We start from the raw sequence: 22,110 nt of genomic DNA on the forward strand, positions 1-22,110 counted from the left end.
GGCAGATTTCCCTTCCCTAAAGGACATCAGTGAACCAGATGGGTTTTTCTGACAATTGACAATGGTTTCATGGTCATCAGTAGATTCTTAATTCCAGATTTTTTAATTGAATTCAAATTCCACTATCCGCTGTGGCGGGATTCGAACCCGGGGTCTCCAGAACACGAGCGGAGTTTCTGGATTAATAGTCTAGCGATAATATCACTAGGCCATCGCCTTCCCTCTGCCATTCTCAGTATTAATGCCTAGGATTGTTTTTAGCCTATCTTCGCACCCATGCTGTTTTTTACCCTTTGGGAAATAGTGGGGGAAGTGATAGTTTAAGTTTATTTATTATTGTCACAAGTAGGATTACATTAACACTGCAGTGAAGTTACTGTGAAAATCCCCCAGTCATCATACTCCGGTGCCTGTTCAGGTACACTGAGGGGGAATTTAGCATGGCTAATGCACCTAACTAGTGCATCTTTCGGACTGTGGGAGGAAACCAGCACACCGATGATGGAAGGATTTCCCGGCACACCGATGATGGAAGGATTTTCCGGCTGATTATCAGCCCGTTGAACCACATTGAACGCTCATTCCTTGGCCAACAAGTCCTGGTGTCGAACTCGATCCCAGACCTTCTGGCCCAGTGGTAGGATCACTACCCATCGTACCACAAGACCTCCTGATAATGCCGAGGATTGGAGCTTCGCTATACCACAAGTGGGGCTTTTGGTAGGAATAGGATTTTCCATCTACAATATACAAAGGGCGGGATTTTCCGGCCACACTCACCCCAACGCCAGAAAATCTCGCCCAAGGTCAACGAACTTTTGCATGGTCCACGTCCCTCCCCCTATGATTCCGGTGGCGGGCGGGATGGAGAAATTCAACCCAATGAGTTTAAACCTGGCCAATGGCACTGAGAGTGGTGCATACGCCACTGTGGTTGTGTAGGAGCAAATGGCAAGTGAATTGAAGAGTGTGACAATGTCACTTAGCTACTACTGCCCAAGCCCAGGATAACGATCTGAGGACATGAGTTCAAATCTCACCATGGCAAAGTTATTCAATTAATAAAGCTAGTCTCAGTAATAATAAGCATGTAAAAGCTCCTCTGTTGCCCTTTGCAAGCATAATGCCTGAAGGAAAAAAAGAATAATACAGAGAGAGGCAAAGGGCCAGCTGTAGAAATGTTAGAGTGTAATGAAATCACTTTTAATCTAATTTTGGTACACCCTGTTTGAAGGATTTCACTGTTCAGCAATTTAATCCCCAAACTGGAGACACAAACCATTACAGAGAACAAGCTTCGAGACAGGTGCAATATTTGATATACCAAAACACAAAAGCAGAACAGACAAACAGTGTAATTATATCTGCTGCTATGCCTTTACAATGATTTGACACCTATCAAATTCCGAGATGTAATTTTTTTTAATGAGGAATCCATCACAAACTAATTAGGTAAAAGCTTTTCTTCTTGTTTTTAAGAACCTTCTGTAAGTTGAGGTTTGGATGCCTTTAGTCGAGGGAGGCAAATCTGCCATCTTTAACCGGTCTGGCCTACATGTAACTCCAGACCCACAGCAATGTGGTTGGCTCTTAACCACCCCTCGGAAATGGCCGAGCGAGCCACTCAGTTCAAGGATGGGCAATTGGGGAATGGGCAACCAATGCTGGCCTTGTCAACAATGCCCACATCCCACATAAGAATAAAGAATAAAAAAGGCAGTGAGTGAATGGCAGTGAAAGAGAGAAGGGAAATGGAGGGAAGAGGAAGGGGGAAATAGATGGTAATTAAAGAGGCAGAAATGAATGGCCACAGAATGAAGAGGGATGCATGCTAAAGGGGAAAAGAAGGGCAGAAGTGCTTTGGTGGGTATTGGGGTAAAACTGGAAGAGAAACTTTGGGATGGGGAGGAAGAAGTGTGCTGACACGAACTCACAGAATCACAGAACTGTTACTGCGCAGAAGGAGGCCATTCATCCCATCACGTCTGCACTGGTTCTCCAAATGAACATTGTGACTTAGTGCCATTCCCCTGTCTTTACCCCATAACCCTGTAAATACCCATGACCTGTTCAAATAATCATCAAATGCCCTCTGGAATGCTTTGATTGGACCTGTCTCCACCACACCTCCCGGCAGTGCATTCCAGACCCCAACCATTTGTGTGAACCACTCACATTTACTTCTTTTGCAAATCACTTTAAATCTGTGCCCTCTCGTTCTTGATCCTTTTATGAGCAGGACCAGTTCCTCCCTATCTACTCTATCCCGCCCCCTCATGATTTTGAAAATCTCTATCAAATCTCCTTTTAGCCTTCTTCTCTCTAAGGAGAACAGTCCCAACCTCTCCAATCTATCCTCATAACTGGAACCATTCTTGTAAACCTCTACTGTACTCTCTCCAATGCGTTCACATCCTTCCTGTAGTGTGGCACCCAGAACTGTACACAATATTCCAGCTGAGGTCTAATTAGTGTCTTGTATAAATTCAGCATAACCTCATTGCTCTTGTACACTGTGCCTCTGTTAACAAAGCCTAGAATACCAAATGCTTTATTAACGGATCTCTCCATGTGTCCTGCCATCTGTAATGATCTATGCACATATATACCCAGGTCCCTCTAATCCTGCACCCCCCAAGAATTGTAACCCTTATGTTATATTGTTTGTCTATGTTCTTCCTACCAAAGTGCATCACCCCACACTCTGTATTGAATTTCATCTGTCACCTATCTGCCCACTCCACTGTCCTGTCTATGTTCCTTTGAACTGTCCTCTTCGTAGTTTAGAACGCTTCTATGTTCCATGCCATCTGCAAACTTTGAATTTGTCCCCTGCACACCTAGATCTAGATTATTAATATATACCAGGAAAAGCAAAGATCCTGATACTAACTGTGGTGAACCATTGTTGGTTCCCACCAGGTAGTGCTGAGCCAGGGTCTGGCCAGTACTATGAGTCTGTATATATGTTACTGTTGGGGTTAGGGTTGGGCTGTTCTACCTGTAATATAGCTCTTATAGTACATCCCAGTCGGGCTCCGCCTCCTGGGAGAGGTATAAAGGTCACTGCTCTGTCTGGGACCCTTTAGTCTGGGATCGTGTATTATATATGGTAGCTCTATTGTTGTAGTCAATAAAAGCTTTTATTTCCCCGAGCATCTCTAGCCTCGTGAGTTATATCGCGCATCAATTTTATTGACTACAATTGAACTCTCTTCGTTGAAAAAAAAACGACACAGAGAACATGGAGCAAATGCTTAAACCCGAACGGCTTACGTTGGACCCACGTGCGGCGGGCGCCTCGAACACCTTCGACCACTGGTTGAAATGCTTTCAGGATTACCTCGAAGCCTCCGCAGCGGTCACCACCGACGCCGACAGACTCCGGGTCCTCCACGCGAGGGTAAGCGACGCTGTATATTTAGCGATCCGTGGGGCCACTGACTACGAAGGGGCCCTCGAGCTTCTTAAGAAGCGCTACATTAAACCGCCGAACGAGATGCATGCTCGATATCTCTTAGCCACTCGACGGCGGCAGCCCGGCGAAACGACGGAACAGTACGCGTGCGAGCTCCTACAGCTAGCCAGGGGCTGTAACTGCAAAGCAGTGTCGGCAGACCAGAACATGAACGACCTCGCTCGAGATGCGTTTGTGGCGGGAATCGGCTCGTCTTACATCCGCCTTCGGCTGTTGGAGCAAGGTAATCTCGATCTCACTAAGTCTATAGAGCTAGCGGATGCGCTAGAAACGGCCTCCAAAAGTCTGGCGATGTACCCCGACGACCACGTGGAGACAGCGTGGCAGGGGCAGTCACAGACCCCACTTCATTCAGCGGGACCGAAAAACTGCGTGATTGCGTTCCCACCCTCGGGCCTGACGACGGCAGCAGCTCCAGGCGGCCCGCGGTGTTACTTCTGTGGGGGAGTGAAGCACCCTCGGCAGCGATGTCCCGCTAAAGCGGTGTTGTGCTCCGCCTGCGGTAAGAAGGGGCATTATTCGAAGGTATGCCAATCCAAACTTCCATCCAGGAGCAGCAGTGCGGCGTATGACTCCCCGGAGCCGGTTTCCTCGTCGTCGGCATTGTCAAGGGCTTCTTCCACGTGCGAGGCCAGGACGTCGCCATTCTAGACGACGGAGTCGCAAGAGATGCGCGACCACCAGGGGCCGCTGGTTTTGGCGCCATCGCCCACGTGCGACCTATGTGGGCAGCCATTTTGGTCGGCACCGACCGCGAATGACCAGCAGGGGCCGTCATCATCCATCTCAGTTGCCTGCAGTGGCGCCCATGAACCAACGGTGGCGTCGATCATCCTGGACCAGGCAAAGCCTCACAGACTCGACAAGTCCATGATGGACATACAGGTAAACAAACGCACGATTTATTGTCTGTTTGACAGCGGGAGCACGGAGAGCTTCATTCACCCAGACGCCGTGAAGCGGTGTGGCCTCCGGATTCAGCCTGTCAAGCAGACAATTTCGATGGCGTCAAGGTCCCGGTCTGTCACCGTGCTAGGGAGTTGCGTGGTAAATCTGACGGTGCAGGGCACGGTTTACGAGAGCTTCAAGCTCCTGGTGTTACCGCACCTTTGCGCGCCAATACTCCTAGGACTAAATTTCATGGTCCACTTGAAGAGTGTAACCCTACAGTACGGTGGGCCACTCCCTCCGCTTTCAGTGGGAGACTCGCAGCCTCTAAATTGCCCAACGCGCTCGATCTGTAGCCTCTCGATGCTTAAGATTACCACATCCTCTTTATTCCAGAATCTCGTGCCAGGCTGCAAGCCCATCACGACTAAGAGCAGGCGTTACAGCGCTGAGGATCGGATCTTCATTCGATCTGAGGTTCAGCGGCTCCTCAAGGAAGGGATCATACAACTTAGCGCTAGTCCTTGGAGAGCGCAGGTCGTGGTGGTCAAGAGTGGGAACAAACCCCTGATGGTCATTGACTATAGTCAGACCATTAACAGATACACGCAGCTGGATGCGTATCCCCTCCCGCGCATATCTGACATGGTCAACCAGATTGCGCAGTACCGGGTGTTCTCCACCATCGACCTAAAGTCTGCTTACCACCAGCTCCCCATTCGCCCAGAGGACCGACAATACACGGCTTTTGAGGCGGATGGTCGCTTGTACCATTTTCTAAGGGTTCCTTTTGGTGTCACGAATGGGGTCTCGGTCTTCCAGCGTGCTATGGACCGAATGGTGGACCATAACGGACTGCGGGCTACCTTCCCGTACCTGGATAACGTCACCATCTGCGGCCATGACCAGCAGGACCACGATGCCAACCTTCTTAGATTCCTACGCACTGCATCGCGCCTGAATCTGACCTACAACAGGGAGAAGTGTGTATTTCGCACGCGCCGCCTAGCTATCCTCGGATACGTGGTGGAAAACGGGGTCATTGGCCCTGATCCAGACCGTATGCGTCCCCTCCTCGAACTTCCCCTGCCCACTAGCGTAAAAGCACTGAGAAGATGCTTAGGCTTCTTCTCTTACTACGCACAGTGGGTTCCCAATTACGCGGACAAAGCCTGTCCGCTCATCAAGTCTACCTCTTTTCCCCTAGCACCAGAGGCTCGTTTGGCCTTTGAAAAACTAAAAGCCGACATCGCGAAAGCCACGATGCACGCTATCGATGAGTCCATCCCCTTCCAGGTGGAGAGCGATGCATCGGATTTCGCCCTGGCCGCCACACTTAACCAGGCGGGCAGGCCCGTCGCCTTTTTCTCTTGCACCCTCCAAGGCCCCGAAATTCGACATTCGGCGGTGGAAAAGGAGGCCCAGGCCATTGTGGAGGCCGTCCGGCATTGGCGCCATTACTTGGCGGGAAAACGGTTCACCCTGCTCACGGACCAGCGGTCCGTGGCGTTCATGTTCAATAACACGTTACGGGGCAAGATCAAGAATGATAAGATCTTGAGGTGGAGAATCGAACTCTCCACCTATAATTACAACATCATGTATCGTCCAGGGAAACTCAACGAGCCCTCGGATGCCCTGTCGCGTGGAACATGCGCTAGTATGCAGGAGAATCGATTGCAGGCTCTCCACAATGACCTCTGCCATCCGGGGGTCACTCGTCTCTACCACTTCATAAAAGCCCGGAATCTACCCTACTCGGTGGAGGATATCAGGTCTATAACCAGAAGCTGCCGGGTATGCGCGGAATGCAAACCGCACTTCTACCGACCTGACAGGGCACAACTCGTTAAGGCCACTCGTCCATTCGAAAGACTGAGTGTAGATTTTAAGGGCCCCCTTCCCTCGACAGATCGGAATGTGTACTTCCTCAATGTGGTTGATGAGTACTCACAATTCCCCTTTGTCATTCCTTGTTCCGATATGACCGCTGCCACGGTTATCAAGGCATTTCGTGATCTTTTCACCCTGTTCGGGTACTGCTGTTACATCCATAGCGATAGGGGCTCGTCGTTCATGAGCGATGACTTGAGGCAATTCCTGCTCTCATACGGAATTGCCTCTAGTAGAACCATGAGCTACAACCCTAGGGGTAACGGACAGGTTGAACGTGAGAATGCTACAGTCTGGAAGGCTGTCTTATTGGCGTTGAAGTCTAAAGGCCTTCCAGTCTCTCGTTGGCAAGAGGTGCTCCCTGATGCGCTCCACTCCATACGCTCACTCCTGTGTACGGCAACCAACGCTACTCCCCATGAGAAACTGTTTTCATTCCCTCGGAAGTCTTCCTCTGGGACCTCATTACCGTCTTGGTTGACGTACTCAGGACCTGTCCTCCTGCGGCGACATGTTAGGACCCGCAAGTCCGACCCTTTGGTTGAACAGGTCCATCTCCTCCATGCCAACCCTCAGTATGCCTATGTGGCATACCCTGACGGGCGAGAGGACACGGTCTCGATTCGAGACCTGGCGCCAGCAGGGGGCTTGGAAACCCCTATCACTCCCATACCTCCTGTTAGAGACCCCCCAACTATTGTTTCCCCTCCTGACACGGCGCGGGCAGCATCGGGACCATTACTTAACCCTTTTACTCTAATGTACAGCTTGCCTGAGTCCAGGAGATGGTCGCCACTTCAAGGCGTGCCCGAGTTCAGCGGATTGTCACCACCTCGGGGTCTACCGGCCCGTGAGACATTGGAGGAGCCGTTGGACACCGCCTTGGGGAGAACGCCACCACGAGTGCCTACACCGGTGTCATCGCCGGTGTTGAGGAGGTCACAACGACGGTGCGGTCCCCCAGACCGTCTGAACTTATAGACTGATTAACAATTGTTCTGTGTTTTGTACCCCGCCGGCCTTTGTTTTCAAAGGAGGGGTGAATGTGGTGAACCATTGTTGGTTCCCACCAGGTAGTGCTGAGCCAGGGTCTGGCCAGTACTATGAGTCTGTATATATGTTACTGTTGGGGTTAGGGTTGGGCTGTTCTACATGTTACTGTTGGGGTTAGGGTTGGGCTGTTCTACCTGTAATATAGTTCTTATGGTACATCCCAGTCGGGCTCCGCCTCCTGGGAGAGGTATAACGGTCACTGCTCTGTCTGGGACCCTTTAGTCTGGGATCGTGTATTATATATGGTAGCTCTATTGTTGTAGTCAATAAAAGCCTTTATTTCCCCGAGTACCTCTAGCCTCGTGAGTTATATCGCGCATCACTAACCCACAAACCTTTCTCCAGCCCTAAAATATCCATTGACCATTACTCCCTGTTCCCTGTTATTTAGCCAGTTTTGTACCCATGTTGCTACTGCCCCTTTTATTCCATGAGCTAAAACTTTTCTCACAAGTGTGATGCTATTGAATGCCTTCTGAGAGTACATGTACATCACATCAACAGCATTCCTCTCATTGACCCTTTCTGTCACCTCTTCAAAAACTCCATCAAATTAATTTAACACGATTTCCCCTTTAGAAACCCATGCTAGTTTTTCATAATCAACCTACATTTTTCCATGTGGCTACTAATTCTATCCCGAATAATTGTTTCTAGAAGCTCCCCCACCACCGAAGTTCAACTGACTGCTCTGCCATTGCTGGGCTTATCCTTACAACCTTTATTTTGAACAAGGGCGTAACATTTGCAATTCTCCAGTTCTCTGGAGCCTGCCTTGAGTCTCGAGAAGACTGGAAGATTATGGCCAGCACCCCTGCAATTTCCATTCTCACTTCCTTCAATATCCTTGGGTGCACCTCATCCAGTCCCAGTGCCGTGCCTACTTTAAGTATCTGCCCAACATTTCCTACTTACCAATTTTTGTTTTATTCAAACATGGGACATGGGCATCGCTGGCTGACCAGCATTATTGCCCATCCCTAATTGCCCAAGGGCAGTTGACAGTCAACCACATTGCTGTGTGGCTCTGGAGTCACATGTAGGCCAGACCAGGTAAGGACAACAGATTTCCATCCCTAAAGGACATTAATGAACCAGGTGGATTTTTCCCAATAATCAACAATGGTTTCATGGTCGTCAGTAGATTCTCAACTCCAGATATTTTTTATTGAATTCAAATTCCATCTGCCATGGCGGGATTCAAATCCGGAACCTTCTAGAGACAGAGTTTCCTCCTCTGTCATATGGCCTGGATAGCATCTACCTCCTTAGTAGAGACTGTGGTGAACCATAGATGGTTACCACTATGGGTACTGAACCATAGATGGTTAGCACTATGGGTACTTGTAGATATGTTACTGTTGTCACTGTTGGGGTTAGGGTTGGAGTGTTCTACCTGTTGGTATTGTTCTGTGGTACACTCCGGTTGGCTCCGCCTACCTGTAGGAGTATAAAGGTCACTGCACTGCCTGGTGACCCTTTAGTCTGGGATTGTATTGTTAAGCAGTATGCTCCATTCTTGTTACTAATAAAAGCCTTTATTTCCCGGGTACGATCCAGCCTCCCGAGTGATTTAATCGCGCATCAGAGACAAATGCAAAGTGTTAATTTACTACCTCAGCCGTGCTCCTGTCTCTATTTGTAAAGCCCCTTTTAGATCCCTAGTCGGCCCTACTCTTCCTTTTACCAGTGGCTCTGATGAAGGGTCATCCTTGGCTCTGTTCTTTCTCCACAGATGCTGTCAGACTTGCTGAGATTTTCCGGCATTTTCTGGTTTTGTTTCTTCCTTTTACCGTTTGAATGCCTTTCAAAGAGTTTGGGACTCCCCTTTTTGTTGGTTACCAGTCTTTTCTCACAATCCCTCTTCACTACTCATACGTGCTTTTTCACCTCCTCCCCTGAACCTTCTGTATTCCTCTTGGTTCTCAACTGAATTTTATTTGATATCACTCTGAAGAGGAGGAAAGAATAGGAGGGTAAACGAGAAAAATTGAAGAAGTGTACCTTTAACTGGGTAGGTTGAATTGAATGGGGAGAGGGGGACAACTGCTAGCAGGTTGTGAGGGAAGAGAATATTTCTCTGTAAAGCGATGAGGAGTTGGATTTTGGACACGCTGTTACTGAACTGAGCCCAGAAGAGGCAGAACACCTTTGTTAACTTGGAAGATAGAAGTGGGAGAGTGACGTGGGGCAGGGTTTTCCCATCTCGCCCGCCATGGGAATCGGTCAGTTGATCTCGAGCAGGATTTTCCGGCATTGGGGCGAGGGCGGCCGGAAAATCCCACCCGTGAAATATTTCTTGCGTGTATAAAAGAGTTGTCAAAATTCCACGTGTTACTTTGCTTCCCTTATGAAGTTATGATGAAGGAACAGCACTCCGAAAGCTTGGGATTCCAAAAAAACCTTTTGGACTTTATCCTGGTATTGTGAGACTTCTTACTTGTGAAGTTAAAAAGTTATTAACTGTTGAATGTAAAAGTGCTTAAAATTAACCGAAAGACTATTTTAATGTTAAGATCCAAAAATTATTTGGGAACCATCCTTCTGAAATTATTCCTTTATCCCAGTGGTGCAACTGAAGGAATGTTGTGTCCACCGACTGCTTAAGTTGCAAAATCAGTATCATTTCTTGATTTTTCCATGTCTGGGTTATTTGGGAGTTGTTGGTCTTTTGGAGGTCAGATTGTTAAAACAGTTTTGGTCAGCTTTCGATGTTTTTTTAATTTTGCCATGTTCCATGATTTCTTTTCAGATTTGCAAACACCCACCACTTCATAAGGGAAGCAAAGCAATATGTGGAATTTTGATAGCTCTATTATACACGCAAGAAATACTTCACGGGTGAGATTTTCCAGCCGGGCTCACCTCAATGCTGGAAAATCCCACCTGAGGTCAACAGAGCTATACGTGGTCCATGTCCCGCCCGTTATGATTCCCATGGTGGACTGATGGAATGGGAAAATTCTGCCCCACGTCACTCTCCCACTCCTATTTTCCAAAAAGAATGTCAAATATAAACCATGAGAATCAGTCACAGAGGATTGCATAAGTTTGAATTATTGCTCACTCCTCGGCCTTATTTGAATGAGGTTGTCAGTTAATGAGTGGCACTGTCAGCCTTGTTCTGTGCTGTGCATGCCCATGCAAAGTAGGAATTGATTTGGGATTACCCAATGTCATTTTATAGAAGGTTCTTAAAAGCAAAACAAAGAGCATTTATCTCATTGGTTTATGTTGAATTCCATCTTTTTAAAACTTACTGAGGGAATTTTCCCATACCGCCTGCCATGGAAATCATAGCGGGCGGGGGACAGACCATGACTGTTGACCTTGGGTGGGATTTTCCAGTTTTGGGGTGGGTGCGCCTGGAAAATCCCTCCCTACATCTCGCAAACTCATACCTGGACAAATCATTGCAATGAAATATATAGTTACACTGTTTACTATTAACACCCATTCTAGACAAAGCTTTAGTGTTTAATACTATCATTGCCACTCCCTTTGTCGTGTGTTCCATGGCATCTTAGTCATTTAATCTTCCCCACCCTCTAACCTACCCCCGCCCTTCTTTCTTGCTCCCCCTGCCCTCTCCCCTTTTCTCTACGGCATATATCCCATCAGCCAGATCAGAAGTCAAACTGGACTCGAAAGGCAAACGCTCTTTCTCTCTCCACAGATGCTGCCAGACCTGCTGAGTCTTTCGAGCACTTTCTGTTTATATCTCAGATCTTCAGCGTCCGCAGTGTTTAGCTTTTAATTACACTGCTAATCTGCCCTCTTTCGGTACGTTATTTATTGCAACAGTCTCTAAGCTTGTACTCTGTAATAGTTTGTGTCTCCGGTTTGGGGATTAGACTGCTGAACAGTGAATTCATTCAAACAGGGTGTACCAAAATTAGATTAAAAGTGATTTCATTACACTCCAACATTTCTGTGTCTGGTCCTTTGCCTCTCTCTGTGTTATCCTTTTTCTCCTTTAGGCGTAACATTTGTAAAGCAGCTCTGTCTTGTTTTAGCTTGGTACATGTCTTTTTAACTCAGGTGCTGTGCAAGAGAGTTTAAGAAATACATCAGCTGCTATTGTTTCATATATTGCAGAGATTGTTAACATTGCCTCCCTGCTAGCCAGCCTGGAGAAAGCCCCATAGCAATTTTCAAACATATATAACCTTTGTGACTGTTCCCGTCATGGATATCACAGTCAGTTTATTTTTTCAAATGAAGCAAGCAGTTACATATTTACAAGGAGTTTTCGCAATTTATCAAGTATCAATGGACAAAATTTTGAGAGTTGCCGTTTGAGTGGATTTCAACCCACTGAAATCATAGAAACCATAGAAACCCTACAGTACAGAAAGAGGCCATTCGGCCCATCGAGTCTGCACCAACCACAGTCCCACCCAGGCCCTACCCCCATATCCCTACATATTTTACCCGCTAGTCCCTCTAATCTACACAAACCCAGGACACTAAGGGGCAATTTTAGCTTGGCCAATGAACCTAATCTTTGGACTGTGGGAGGAAACCGGAGCACCCGGAGGAAACCCACGCAGACACGAGGAGAATGTGCAAACTCCACACAGACAGTGACCCAAGCCGGGAATCGAACCCAGGTCCCTGGAGCTGTGAAGCAGCAGTGCTAACCACTGTGCTACTGTGCCGCCCACAAATCTTCAGGAAAAGACAGGGAAATTCAAGCTGGTCCCCTTCATCTTACAAGGGGCAAGGAGCGAATCTACAAACTGTTGTTTATTGAAAAGAAAATTAGCATGAACAACAATAACTTATATTTGTGTAGCACCTTTAACATAATAGACATTATAAATAAAGTATGGCGCCAAACCACATGGGTCAGATCATAGAATCATAGAATCCTACACAGCAGAAGGAGGCCATTTGGCCCATCGAGTCTGCACCGACCACAATCACACCCAGGCACTATCCCCACCATGCATTTACCCTAGCTAATCCCCCTGACAGTAAGGCCCTGATTTTACCGGCACGACCTCCCGAGGCTCGTAAGATCACGCCAGAGGCAAATGGGGAATGCCGTTCTGCGAGCCTCACCCGCCCCGATTTCGGGACAGCCGTGCTGGTAAAATCAGGATCTAATGGGTAATTTAACATGGCCAATCCACCTCGCCCGCACATCGTTGGACTGTGGGAGGAAACTGGAGCACCCGGAGGAAACCCACGCAGACACGGGGAGAACATGCAGACACCGCAACAGACAGTGACCCAAGCTGGGAATCAAACCTGAGTCCCTGGCGCTGTGAGGCAGCAGTGCTAACCATTGTGCCACCATGCCGTAGTGAAGCGTTTAGAATCAAGATTCACAATCTTTTATTGTTTGCATTTTTGGGGTGACAGAAACTAATTTACTTCTTGCAAGTTCTTTTTTAATACATTTACATTTTCCCTTTACAAGACGTCCAGCCATTGTTTCTCCAGTTTCATCAGATTTTGACCATGTGGTCCATAAAGCCATGCTCCTTCCAAGGCCAGCCACAAATATTGCCCGATCCTCATTTATGCCAGAGGTCTTTCTTGGCTTCCCACTTTAGCTTTCCTCTGCTAGCCACCACTCTGACCATTATTGCTCCTGGCAATGCACTTTCTTCACAGTCTCTCCTGCTGGTATTTGTACTTCACAAGGTTGCCCAGTAACCTCTGTGGCTTATATAAAAAAGAGGTGCCGGAAAAACGCAGAGCTCTGAAGAAGAGCAATGTGGACCAGAAACATTAACTCATGCTTCTCTTTCCACTGACACTGCCAGACCTGCTGAGTCTTTCCAGCACTTTCTATTTTTATTTCAGATTTCTAGTATCTCCATAATTTTGCTTTCGTTGCCCTTTGTTGCTTGTCTGGTAGTCCTGCTGTGCTTTGCAACCTCCTGTAGATCATAGAATCTACAGTGCAGAAGGAGGCCATTTGGCCCATCGAGCCTGCACCAACTACAATCCCACCCAGGTCCTATCCCTGTAACCCCATATATTTTATCTTCCTAATCCCCCTGACACCAAGGGGAAATTTAGTATGGCCAATCAACCTAACCCTCACGTCTTTTGGACAGTGGGAGGAAAACAAGGCACCCGGAGGAAACCCACGCAGACACGGGGAGAATGTACAAACTCCACATAGACAGTGACCTGAGGCTAGAATTGAACCCGGGTCCCTGGAGCTGTGAGGCAGCAGTGCTAACCATTGTGCCACCGTGCCGCCCCTAAATAATATTTCAAGCCTCTCGCGGATTCTTTCCATGGCTTTTTCTGCCCGTCTTTGCCTTTCAACTCAACGCCCCTTGTTGACCTTTACATGTTACCACAACCTGTGGATTTTTTTTTTTTAATGTTTCTTAAACCACTGTGACCTTTGCCTCCAGTAATAATTTTGTTGAGTGCAGAGGTAAGCACAAATCCTACTCAGTTTTCAATGTAATTATTCCCTCTTCTTCTCCTTTCCTTTCTGTGTCTACCCATTTACTCAATGTCCATTTTCTACTTCAAATATTTTGTTTTCTCTCCACAACTTAAATAAAGTGGAGACTGGAAACCTTCCAACCTTTAAAAAATATTTGGATGAGCACTTGAAACATCAGAACATTCAAGGATATGGAACAAGTCCAGGAAAATGGGATTAGTGCGCCTTTCGCTGTAGTTATTGCGGGTACAGATTTGATGGGCTGAAGGGCCTTTCCTGAGCTGTATGACCCTATAATATCCCCACCTTTTCTGCCATTAACTTCCATTTTATGGCCAATCACCAACCAGCTGCCTTAATTGTTCAGCTTTATCATGAAAATGGCACAGGAAATTTACAAATATATTATTCAAATTATTCTACCCACACCTCATGTTGCCATCATCTTTGGTCATGCTCATTCTTAAGGTTGTTTTATTCCTTTTTGGGACGTGGAAGTTACTGGCATGGCCAACATTTCCGTTCCCCATCTCTTGAGAACAGTTAAGAGTCAACACATGGCTGTGGGTCTGGAGTCACATGTAGGCCAGACCTGGTAAGGGTGGCAGATTTCCTTCCCTAAAGGACATTAGTACTTTTTTTCATTATTCATTTGTGGGACATAGGCGTCGCTGGCTGGCCAGCATTTATTGCCCATCCCAAGTTGCCCAAGAGCAGTTGAGAGTCAACCACATTGCTGTGGCTCTGGAGTCACATGTAGGCCAGGCCAGGTAAGGATGGCAGATTTCCTTCCCTAAAGGACATTAGTGAACCAGATGGGTTTTTCCGACAATCGACAATGATTTCACGGTCATCAGTAGATTCTTAATTCCTGATTTTTTAAAAATCAAATTCAAATTCCACCATCTGCCATGATGAGATTCGAACCCGGGTCCCCAGAACATTAGCTGAGTTTCTGGATTAATAGTCTAGCAGCAATACCACTAAGCCATCACCTCCCTGTGAGGTATGCAAGGTGGTTTGAATTTCGGGGGCCCTTTTGCTGATTAGTGGAGGGGAAGTGGGGAGGGGTGGGGTGGCCACTCTAAGATTGAACCACCGCATTCTTCCTACCCACCTGCAACCTTAAACCCACCTCCTCACTGGCCTGCCCAAAGCCTCCTGCCCAAGACCCTGACCTAGCTGCTCTGGGAATCTATGGGCCTTCATCCTTCTTCTCCTGCAGTTCCGGCAGTGGCCACTGACGCGGTCTTGATGCTGCCAAGACTGATGGAGCTACTGGTCAATCTGATTGGCTCGAGGGTAGGACTTCCTCCCAAGTGAGAGGTGCAAGTCCCACACTGGCCCTGTCAAGTCTGCCCACAGCAATGTACAGCTACGGGGTAGGTTGGCCTCTGTCGACTCCAAGCCCACTGTGCGTATTGGGGTGGTGGGGGGGGGCGGGAGATGAAAGCCATTCATCCCTCCCTGTATCATTCTGTCCTAGCTTTCAATTCCAGATGCTTTTTTTTACTGAATTTAAATTCCACCAGCTACCATGCTGGGATTTGAACCCATGTCCCCAGACCATTAGCCTGGACTTTAGGCTTTCCAGCCCAGTGACATTACCACAACACCACCATCACCCTAAAGTTAGTGAAATTAGGAAGCCTTTCTCACAAAGTGGATTGTGGAAAATATAGAATTCGCTCCCCCAAATGTCTGTGGACGATGGACCAATTGATTTTTGTTAGGTGAAGGGGACAAATCTTAGAATGCCTACAGTGCAGAATGAGGCCATTTGGCCCATCGAGTCTGTACTGATCACAATCCCACCTAGGTCCCCAACTCCTGTCACCCCACTCATTTACCCTGCTAATTCCTCTGACTCTGAGGGCCAATTTAGCATGGCCAATCAACCTAACCCACACATCTTTGGACTGTGGGGGGAAACCGGAGCACCTGGCAGAAACCCACGCAGACAAGGGGAGAATGTGCAAACTCCACACAGACAGTGTCCTGAGGCCGGAATTGAACCTGGGTCCCTGGCGCTGTGAGGCAGCAGTGCTAACCACTGTGCCACCGTACCGCCCTAGAGACCTATGCTGTCTATCTCTAGTGATGAGATGGTTAATGGGGCTGAGGTACACATTAGCCATGATTTGATGAAATGGTGGAACAGGATTGAAGGATTAAATAGCCTTCTTCATTTCCTATGTACAGTCCCCAATGTTGATAAAGTCCCCCACGGTCGGCTTATGAAGAAAGTAAGGATGTGTGGGATAGAGGGAAGTTTGGCCGATTGGATAGGTAACTGGCTATCTAACAGAAGACAGAGGGTGGTGGTGGGTGGAAAATTTTCGGACTGGAAACCGGTTACCAGCGGAGTGCCACAGAGATCAGTGCTTGGTCCTCTGCTATTTGTAATTTTTATAAATGACTTGGAGGAGGGGGCTGAAGGGTGGATCAGTAAATTTGCTGGTGACACCAAGATTGGTGGAGTAGTGGATGAGGTGGAGGGCTGTTGTAGGCTGCAAAGAGATATAGATAGGATGCAGAGCTGGGCTGAAAAATGGCAAATGGAGTTTAACCCTGACAAATGCGAGGTGATTCATTTTGGTAGGACAAATTTAAATGTGGATTACAGGGTCAAAGGTAGGGTTCTGAAGAATGTGGAGGAACAGAGAGACCTTGGGGTTCATATCCATAGATCTCTGAAGGTTGCCACTCAAGTGGATAGAGCCGTGAAGAAGGCCTATAGTGTGTTGGCGTTCATTAACAGGGGGTTTGAGTTTAAGAGCCGTGGGGTTATGCTGCAACTGTACAGGACCTTGGTGAGACCACATTTGGAATATTGTGTGCAGTTCTGGTCACCTCACTACAAGAAGGATGTGGAGACACTGGAAAGAGTGCAAAGGAGATTTACCAGGATGCTGCCTGGTTTGGAGGGTAGGTCTTATGAGGAAAGGTTGAGGGAACTTGGGCTTTTCTCTTTGGAGCAGAGGAGGTTGAGAGGAGACTTGATAGAGGTTTATAAGATGATGAGGGGATAGATAGAGTGAACGTTCAAAGACTATTTCCTCGGGTGAATGGAGCGTAACTAGGGGGCATAACTATAGGGTTCATGGTGGGAGATATAGGAAGGATGTCCATGGTAGGTTTTTTACTCCGAGAGTGGTTGGGGTGTGGAATGGACTGCATGCAGGGATAGTGGAGTCAGAAACTTTAGGAACATTTAAGAAGCTATTGGATAGGCACATGGAGTACTTCGGGATGATAGGGAGGAAATAGCTTGATCTGGGTTTCAGACAAAGCTCGGCACAACATCGTGGGCCGAAGGGCCTGTTATGTGCTGTACTGTTCTATGTTCTATAAGGCGATTTATAAATGTGATTTGTCCAGTTTACACAATGGCCAGTATAACGCAACAGCCTCCAGAGCATTAAAAATCAGGACGCGAATGTAATTGGTGACCTGACACAGTATAGATTAACACCATTATTCATTACAACATTTGCCATAAAGTCTTTTAAACTCTTCCCTCAGTCAGCAGAAAATAAGCAACAGTAACTGATCGATTGTTTCTTCCAGCAACAACTTGATTTGAAGAAGTGAGTGCCATTTTAGAGACATTTGCAATTATAATTTTTCCAGCAAGTTGAACAATGCCATGTTGCTCAGTGAAGATTGGGGCCAGGAATGTCCTCTATTTCTGATCAAAGAATAATAATTTTGAACAATTTCTAACTACTTTATTCTGTTTCGAAGATGCGTCATCTGTAGACATCTGCGGCTATCTCATCCCAAAATGATTAGAGCATATGCAAACACTCTCACATTGAAATAATTTTTTTTTAAATTCAGTGGGTGGCACGGTGGCACAGTGGTTAGCACTGCTGCCTCACAATGCCAGGGACCCAGGTTCAATTCCAGCCTCAGGTGACTGTCGTGTGGAGTTTGCACATTCTCCCCGTGTCTGCGTGGGTTTCCTCCGAATGCTCTGGTTTTCTCCCCCAGTCCAAACTTGTGCAGGTTAGTTGATTGCTCAACTGCCCCTTATTGCTAAACTGCCCCTTATTGTCAGGGGGACTAGCAGGGTAAATACTTGGGGCTACGTGGATAGGGCCTGGGTGGGTTGTTGCCGATGCAGGCTCAATGGGCTGAATGGCCTCTTTCTGCACTGTAGGGATTCCACGATTCAATGTGTAGCTTCACTTTGAACCAGTTGACAAATTCCTAACTCATTAGTTTAGGACAATCTAAATCCTTCAGAAATGTGAAGCAATTGACAAATTCAGCCCAGGATCTATAAATCTGAACACAAAAGGGATAGAGATGAGAAAAGGCGTCTTACCTTGAGTGTTGAAAGGAGAACTTCCAACCCTGTTGCATTCCCTGAAGCAGAAGTCATCTCTGCTGTGATCTGTAACCAAGGGAGAGAGAGAAAGTAAAAATATTTCAGATGTCAGAACAAGCACAGAGCTTTCACTCCCTCTCTCTCTCACACACTCCCTCTCTCTCTCTCGGAGAAGACTGGGCAGTTGCTTTTGTGGGGGGATCAGAGGTTGACATCACTTGTCTTTGGCACAAAGGGGGATATCAATTTTCTGATGCAAAAAAATTTTGATGAGTGCTGAGCACAGAGTCGCGAAGCGCCGCGCACTAACCGGCCAGCGGCAGTGTGAGGACTGCCCCCACCAAGAAACAGGAGAGGGACAGGAAAGCTGATCTGGCAACCTCGCCGCATTCCCAGCTGAGCTGTTTATCAATCCCAAGGGAAACAGTGTCTACACTTTTCCATCCCTGTCTCCAAGTGTAATTAGACACAACATGCTCTGCAATGTTGTCTTTAGGCAGAACTAATGTCAAAGTTACTTACACCCTTTTTTAACCCCTCGCTCCCCCCACCCCCCGCCCTTTCTCCCTCCTCCACTCTCACGTCCCAAGTCTGGAACAAGCAACAGATGCATTGACACTGCAGGAGGATAGTTACTGTCAATCCAAAATGCAGAGTGTACTAAGTGCTTAAAGATCCTTAAATGAAATTGTGGAACAGCAGAAACAAGAAGGAATTACAGAAATACTAGCGGCCACTAAACAGGGCAGGGTGGAAAATTGGCATCAAACCAGCAGCATCAGATCAGTCACCTGTTACACCCAACATTTGATATTTGATTCCATTGGCTGCAATGGAGTTTCACAATCAATAAAGTCATTTTGAAGTTTAAACAATGGGGGCGATTTTACCATTCCGTTGCGCCCGTTTTCGGACGTGAAAATGTGATAAAGTCGGGCTTGAGGCGAATAGCGCAATCCGTGCCCACATCCGTGCAGATTCCCACTTAACAAGGCCCAAAAATGGCCGCGATCGGAACTGTGCCCAAAATGGGCGCAATGTCATTTTAAATGCATTTGCATGCATTTAAATTGACTTCATGATCTGGACGCCCAAACTTACCTGCATTTCTCCCTTTGCCACCGCGTTCTCCCATCCAGATTCGACGCGAAACAGACATGCTTGATAAAAGTCCGATTCAGGCGCTCCAGCTTCTGAGGAGGTAAGTTCAGAGCTTCCGGTGGCTCTCTGACTCAGATCGGTGGTGGAGGGGAGGAGGGAGGCAGGCCAGATCATTCTCTGGTGGGGAGAGGGAGGAGGAGGCGGGTCAGATGTATCTCTGGTGGGGTGGCAGTGGGGGGAGGGAGGCCAGATGGTTCTCTGGTGGAGGGGGAAGGAGGAAGGCCAGGTGGTTCTCTGGTGGGGGGAGGGGCAGCGGGGAAGCTGGAGTATGGGGGGTCCGCTGCCACTCTGCGGGTGATTGATGGGGGGGGGAGGAAGGTAGGGGGTCATGATCAGTCTGGGTAGCGGGGGGGGGTGGGTGGATAAGGGGGACAGTTATGTTGTGGGGGCGGGGCGATGTCTGTGGGGGCCATCACTCCCAGGCCGCTTTATCTGCTTTTTGTGGCCCGGGAGCAATGTGACAGGGGAGTGTTTCTCAATTTTGTTTTACTGCGCATGCGCGGTTGAAGGCTCTGATCGGAGCAGCAGTGTTTCGGGCGCGATAAGCTCCGCCCACAGCGCGATTCAGACTCGCGATTTCTTTTTCAGGCTAAGTGCGTATGGGAGCGCCTGAGAACAGGTTTTCAAGTCGGATCTGAATTGTGCCCAGATTCAGCACTTAGAATCAAAATGGCAAAATCGCCCCGATGTTCTCTTGTTGGGAAATTAAGCAGTCAGGTACCGCGGTGATACATCTCACCACAAAGTTGCTCTTACTGGCAATTGCTGAGGGATTAACGCCTGTGAGGATGACAGGAGAAGACTACCTGTTGCAACTGGGGATGAAGGGGAAGCTGGATTATCCCTCGGGGGGTGTGGGAGACCAAGGTCGGGACTATTTCCAGGTTGCGAATCTGTCCCTGGGGGTGAACAGGCACTCACCTGTGATTTTCCCCCAAGCCAATTAACCAGGGCCAGATACTGCCCAATTAAGGGTGGCAGGCGGATTCTCGAAGGCCAATCAAAGGCCTTCCACCTCGATATGAGCCACCGTATGCAATGGACGATAAGGAACAGAGAGGCACTTCAAGATGGCGGCCGCTGCGCTACAACTCTTTAATATCTTTAATTAAAAAATAGATGCAGTAAGCAGGTCACCACTATGTTGGGAGGGAATTGGAAAACCCTGTACACCACACCCTGTGGTTGCTCCTGCACGCTGGCAAGAAAGGCTTCTCGGCCAGCCTGGAGCACAGACATCCCCCCACTGCCTGCCACCTCCATGTAGTTAAACTGCCTCCCATCACCTGTGGAAACTTATCTGAGGAAGGATGTCCTTGCTATAGAGGGAGTGCAGTGAAGGTTTACCAGGCTGATTCCTCGGATGGCAGGATAGAAACTTATAAAATTCTAACAGGAGTAGACAGGGTAGATTCAGAAAGAATGTTCCTGATGGTGGGGGAGTCCAGAACTAGGGGTCATAGTTTGAGGATCAGGGGTAAACCTTTCAGGGCTGAGGTGAGGAGAAATTTCTTCACCCAGAGAGTGGTGAAGCTGTGGAACTCACTACCACAGAGGCCAAAACATTCTGTGATTTCAAGAAGAAATTAGATGTTGCTCTTGGTGCTAAGGGGATCAAAGGAAATGGGGGGAAGGCAGGATCAGGCTATTGAGTTTGCTGATCAGCCATGATCGCAATGAATGGCGGAGCAGGCTCAAAGGGCCAAATGGCCTACACCTGCTTCTATTTTCTACGTTTCTATGGAATCTGAAGGTCCACTGGAAGATTCCCCAGTTATTCTCTCAATTTGGCTGATTCATAAAGCCATAGAACCCCTACAGTGCAGAAGGAGGCCATTTTGCCCATTGAGCCTGCATTGGTGACAATCCCACCCACGCCCTATCCCCGTAACCCCATATATTTACCCTGCTAATCCTCCTAACATCAAGGGGCAATTTAACATGGCCAATCCACCTAACTTGCAAAAGGTTGAACTGTGGGAGGAAACTAGAGCACCCGGAGGAAACCCACGCAGACACAGGGAAAATGTGCAAACTCCACACATACAATCACTTGAGGCTGAAGTTCAAGCACCAACCTGGAACGCACATAGCGAATGTGAATGCACTTAGCAGCCTACCTTTACAAGAAAGTGTTACAGCTGCTTCAGAACCACAGGAAATTGTAATGGCGTTGAATTTGTTGGACACGTTGCCAGTCTCAGTGAAGCAAATCAAATACTGGACCAGTCAGGCTCCACCTCTGTCCAAAGTGTGACATAAGATGCTTACAGCTTAGACCAATGAGCCAGTTTCTGAAGAAATGAGACCATTTGTTATATGCAAGGCTGAATGGAGTTGCCAAGATGGCATCATACAATGAGGAGCAAGAGTAGTCATCCACCCACCTGATGAAGGAGCAGTGCTCCAAAAGCTCATGATTCCAAATAAACCTGTTGGATTTTAACCTGGTGTTGGGAGACTTCTTACTGTATCCATGTACCAGGCAGAGAGCCGCTCCTAATGGAACTAAACAGTGCTCACCCGGGCATCTCACCAGTAAACCCACCCCAGGGGAAGCAATTCCATTTTTAAATCTTTCATTGTACTCAAACATGGCACTGCTGGTTCGCTTAAGCAGTGACAGGTCCCGTGACAAAACTCCTCTCCCATACCTACTCTCCCGAGCCCTCCCCATCTGAGGTTTCCCTGGTGGAATGACACTTAACCACGGCTGTGGCTCTCAAAGGAATAAAGGCTTTTATTATTGTAGTGCCCGGATGCTTCAAAGTATTGTACAACCAATGAAGTACAGTCACTTGTAAGAAGTGTAAAAGTCAGTCAGTGCACGACTAGCTCCCACAAACAGCAAATTAAAAATGATGAGGTAATCTGTTTTTT

The 22,110-nt window shown here is 47.7% G+C and overlaps 1 protein-coding gene across 3 annotated transcripts in view; it reads right to left on the reverse strand.

Annotated features, from left to right (window-relative positions):
* Positions 1–18,376, reverse strand: part of agbl1 (AGBL carboxypeptidase 1) — a 253,692-nt gene extending 235,316 nt beyond the window's left edge. The window contains exon 1 of one of the 3 annotated variants that reach the window (XM_078241332.1): positions 18,067–18,235. In XM_078241332.1, coding sequence (XP_078097458.1) covers positions 18,067–18,123 — 57 coding nt within the window. In that variant the 5' untranslated portion in view covers positions 18,124–18,235. Of the gene's footprint in view, positions 1–18,066 lie in introns of all 3 variants that reach the window. The other 2 variants (XM_078241330.1, XM_078241331.1) reach the window with 2 other exon arrangements.
* Between the last annotated feature and the right edge of the window lie 3,734 nt (positions 18,377–22,110).

Source organism: Mustelus asterias, chromosome 24 (genome assembly GCF_964213995.1).
Source record: "Mustelus asterias chromosome 24, sMusAst1.hap1.1, whole genome shotgun sequence".
NCBI lineage: Eukaryota > Metazoa > Chordata > Chondrichthyes > Carcharhiniformes > Triakidae > Mustelus > Mustelus asterias.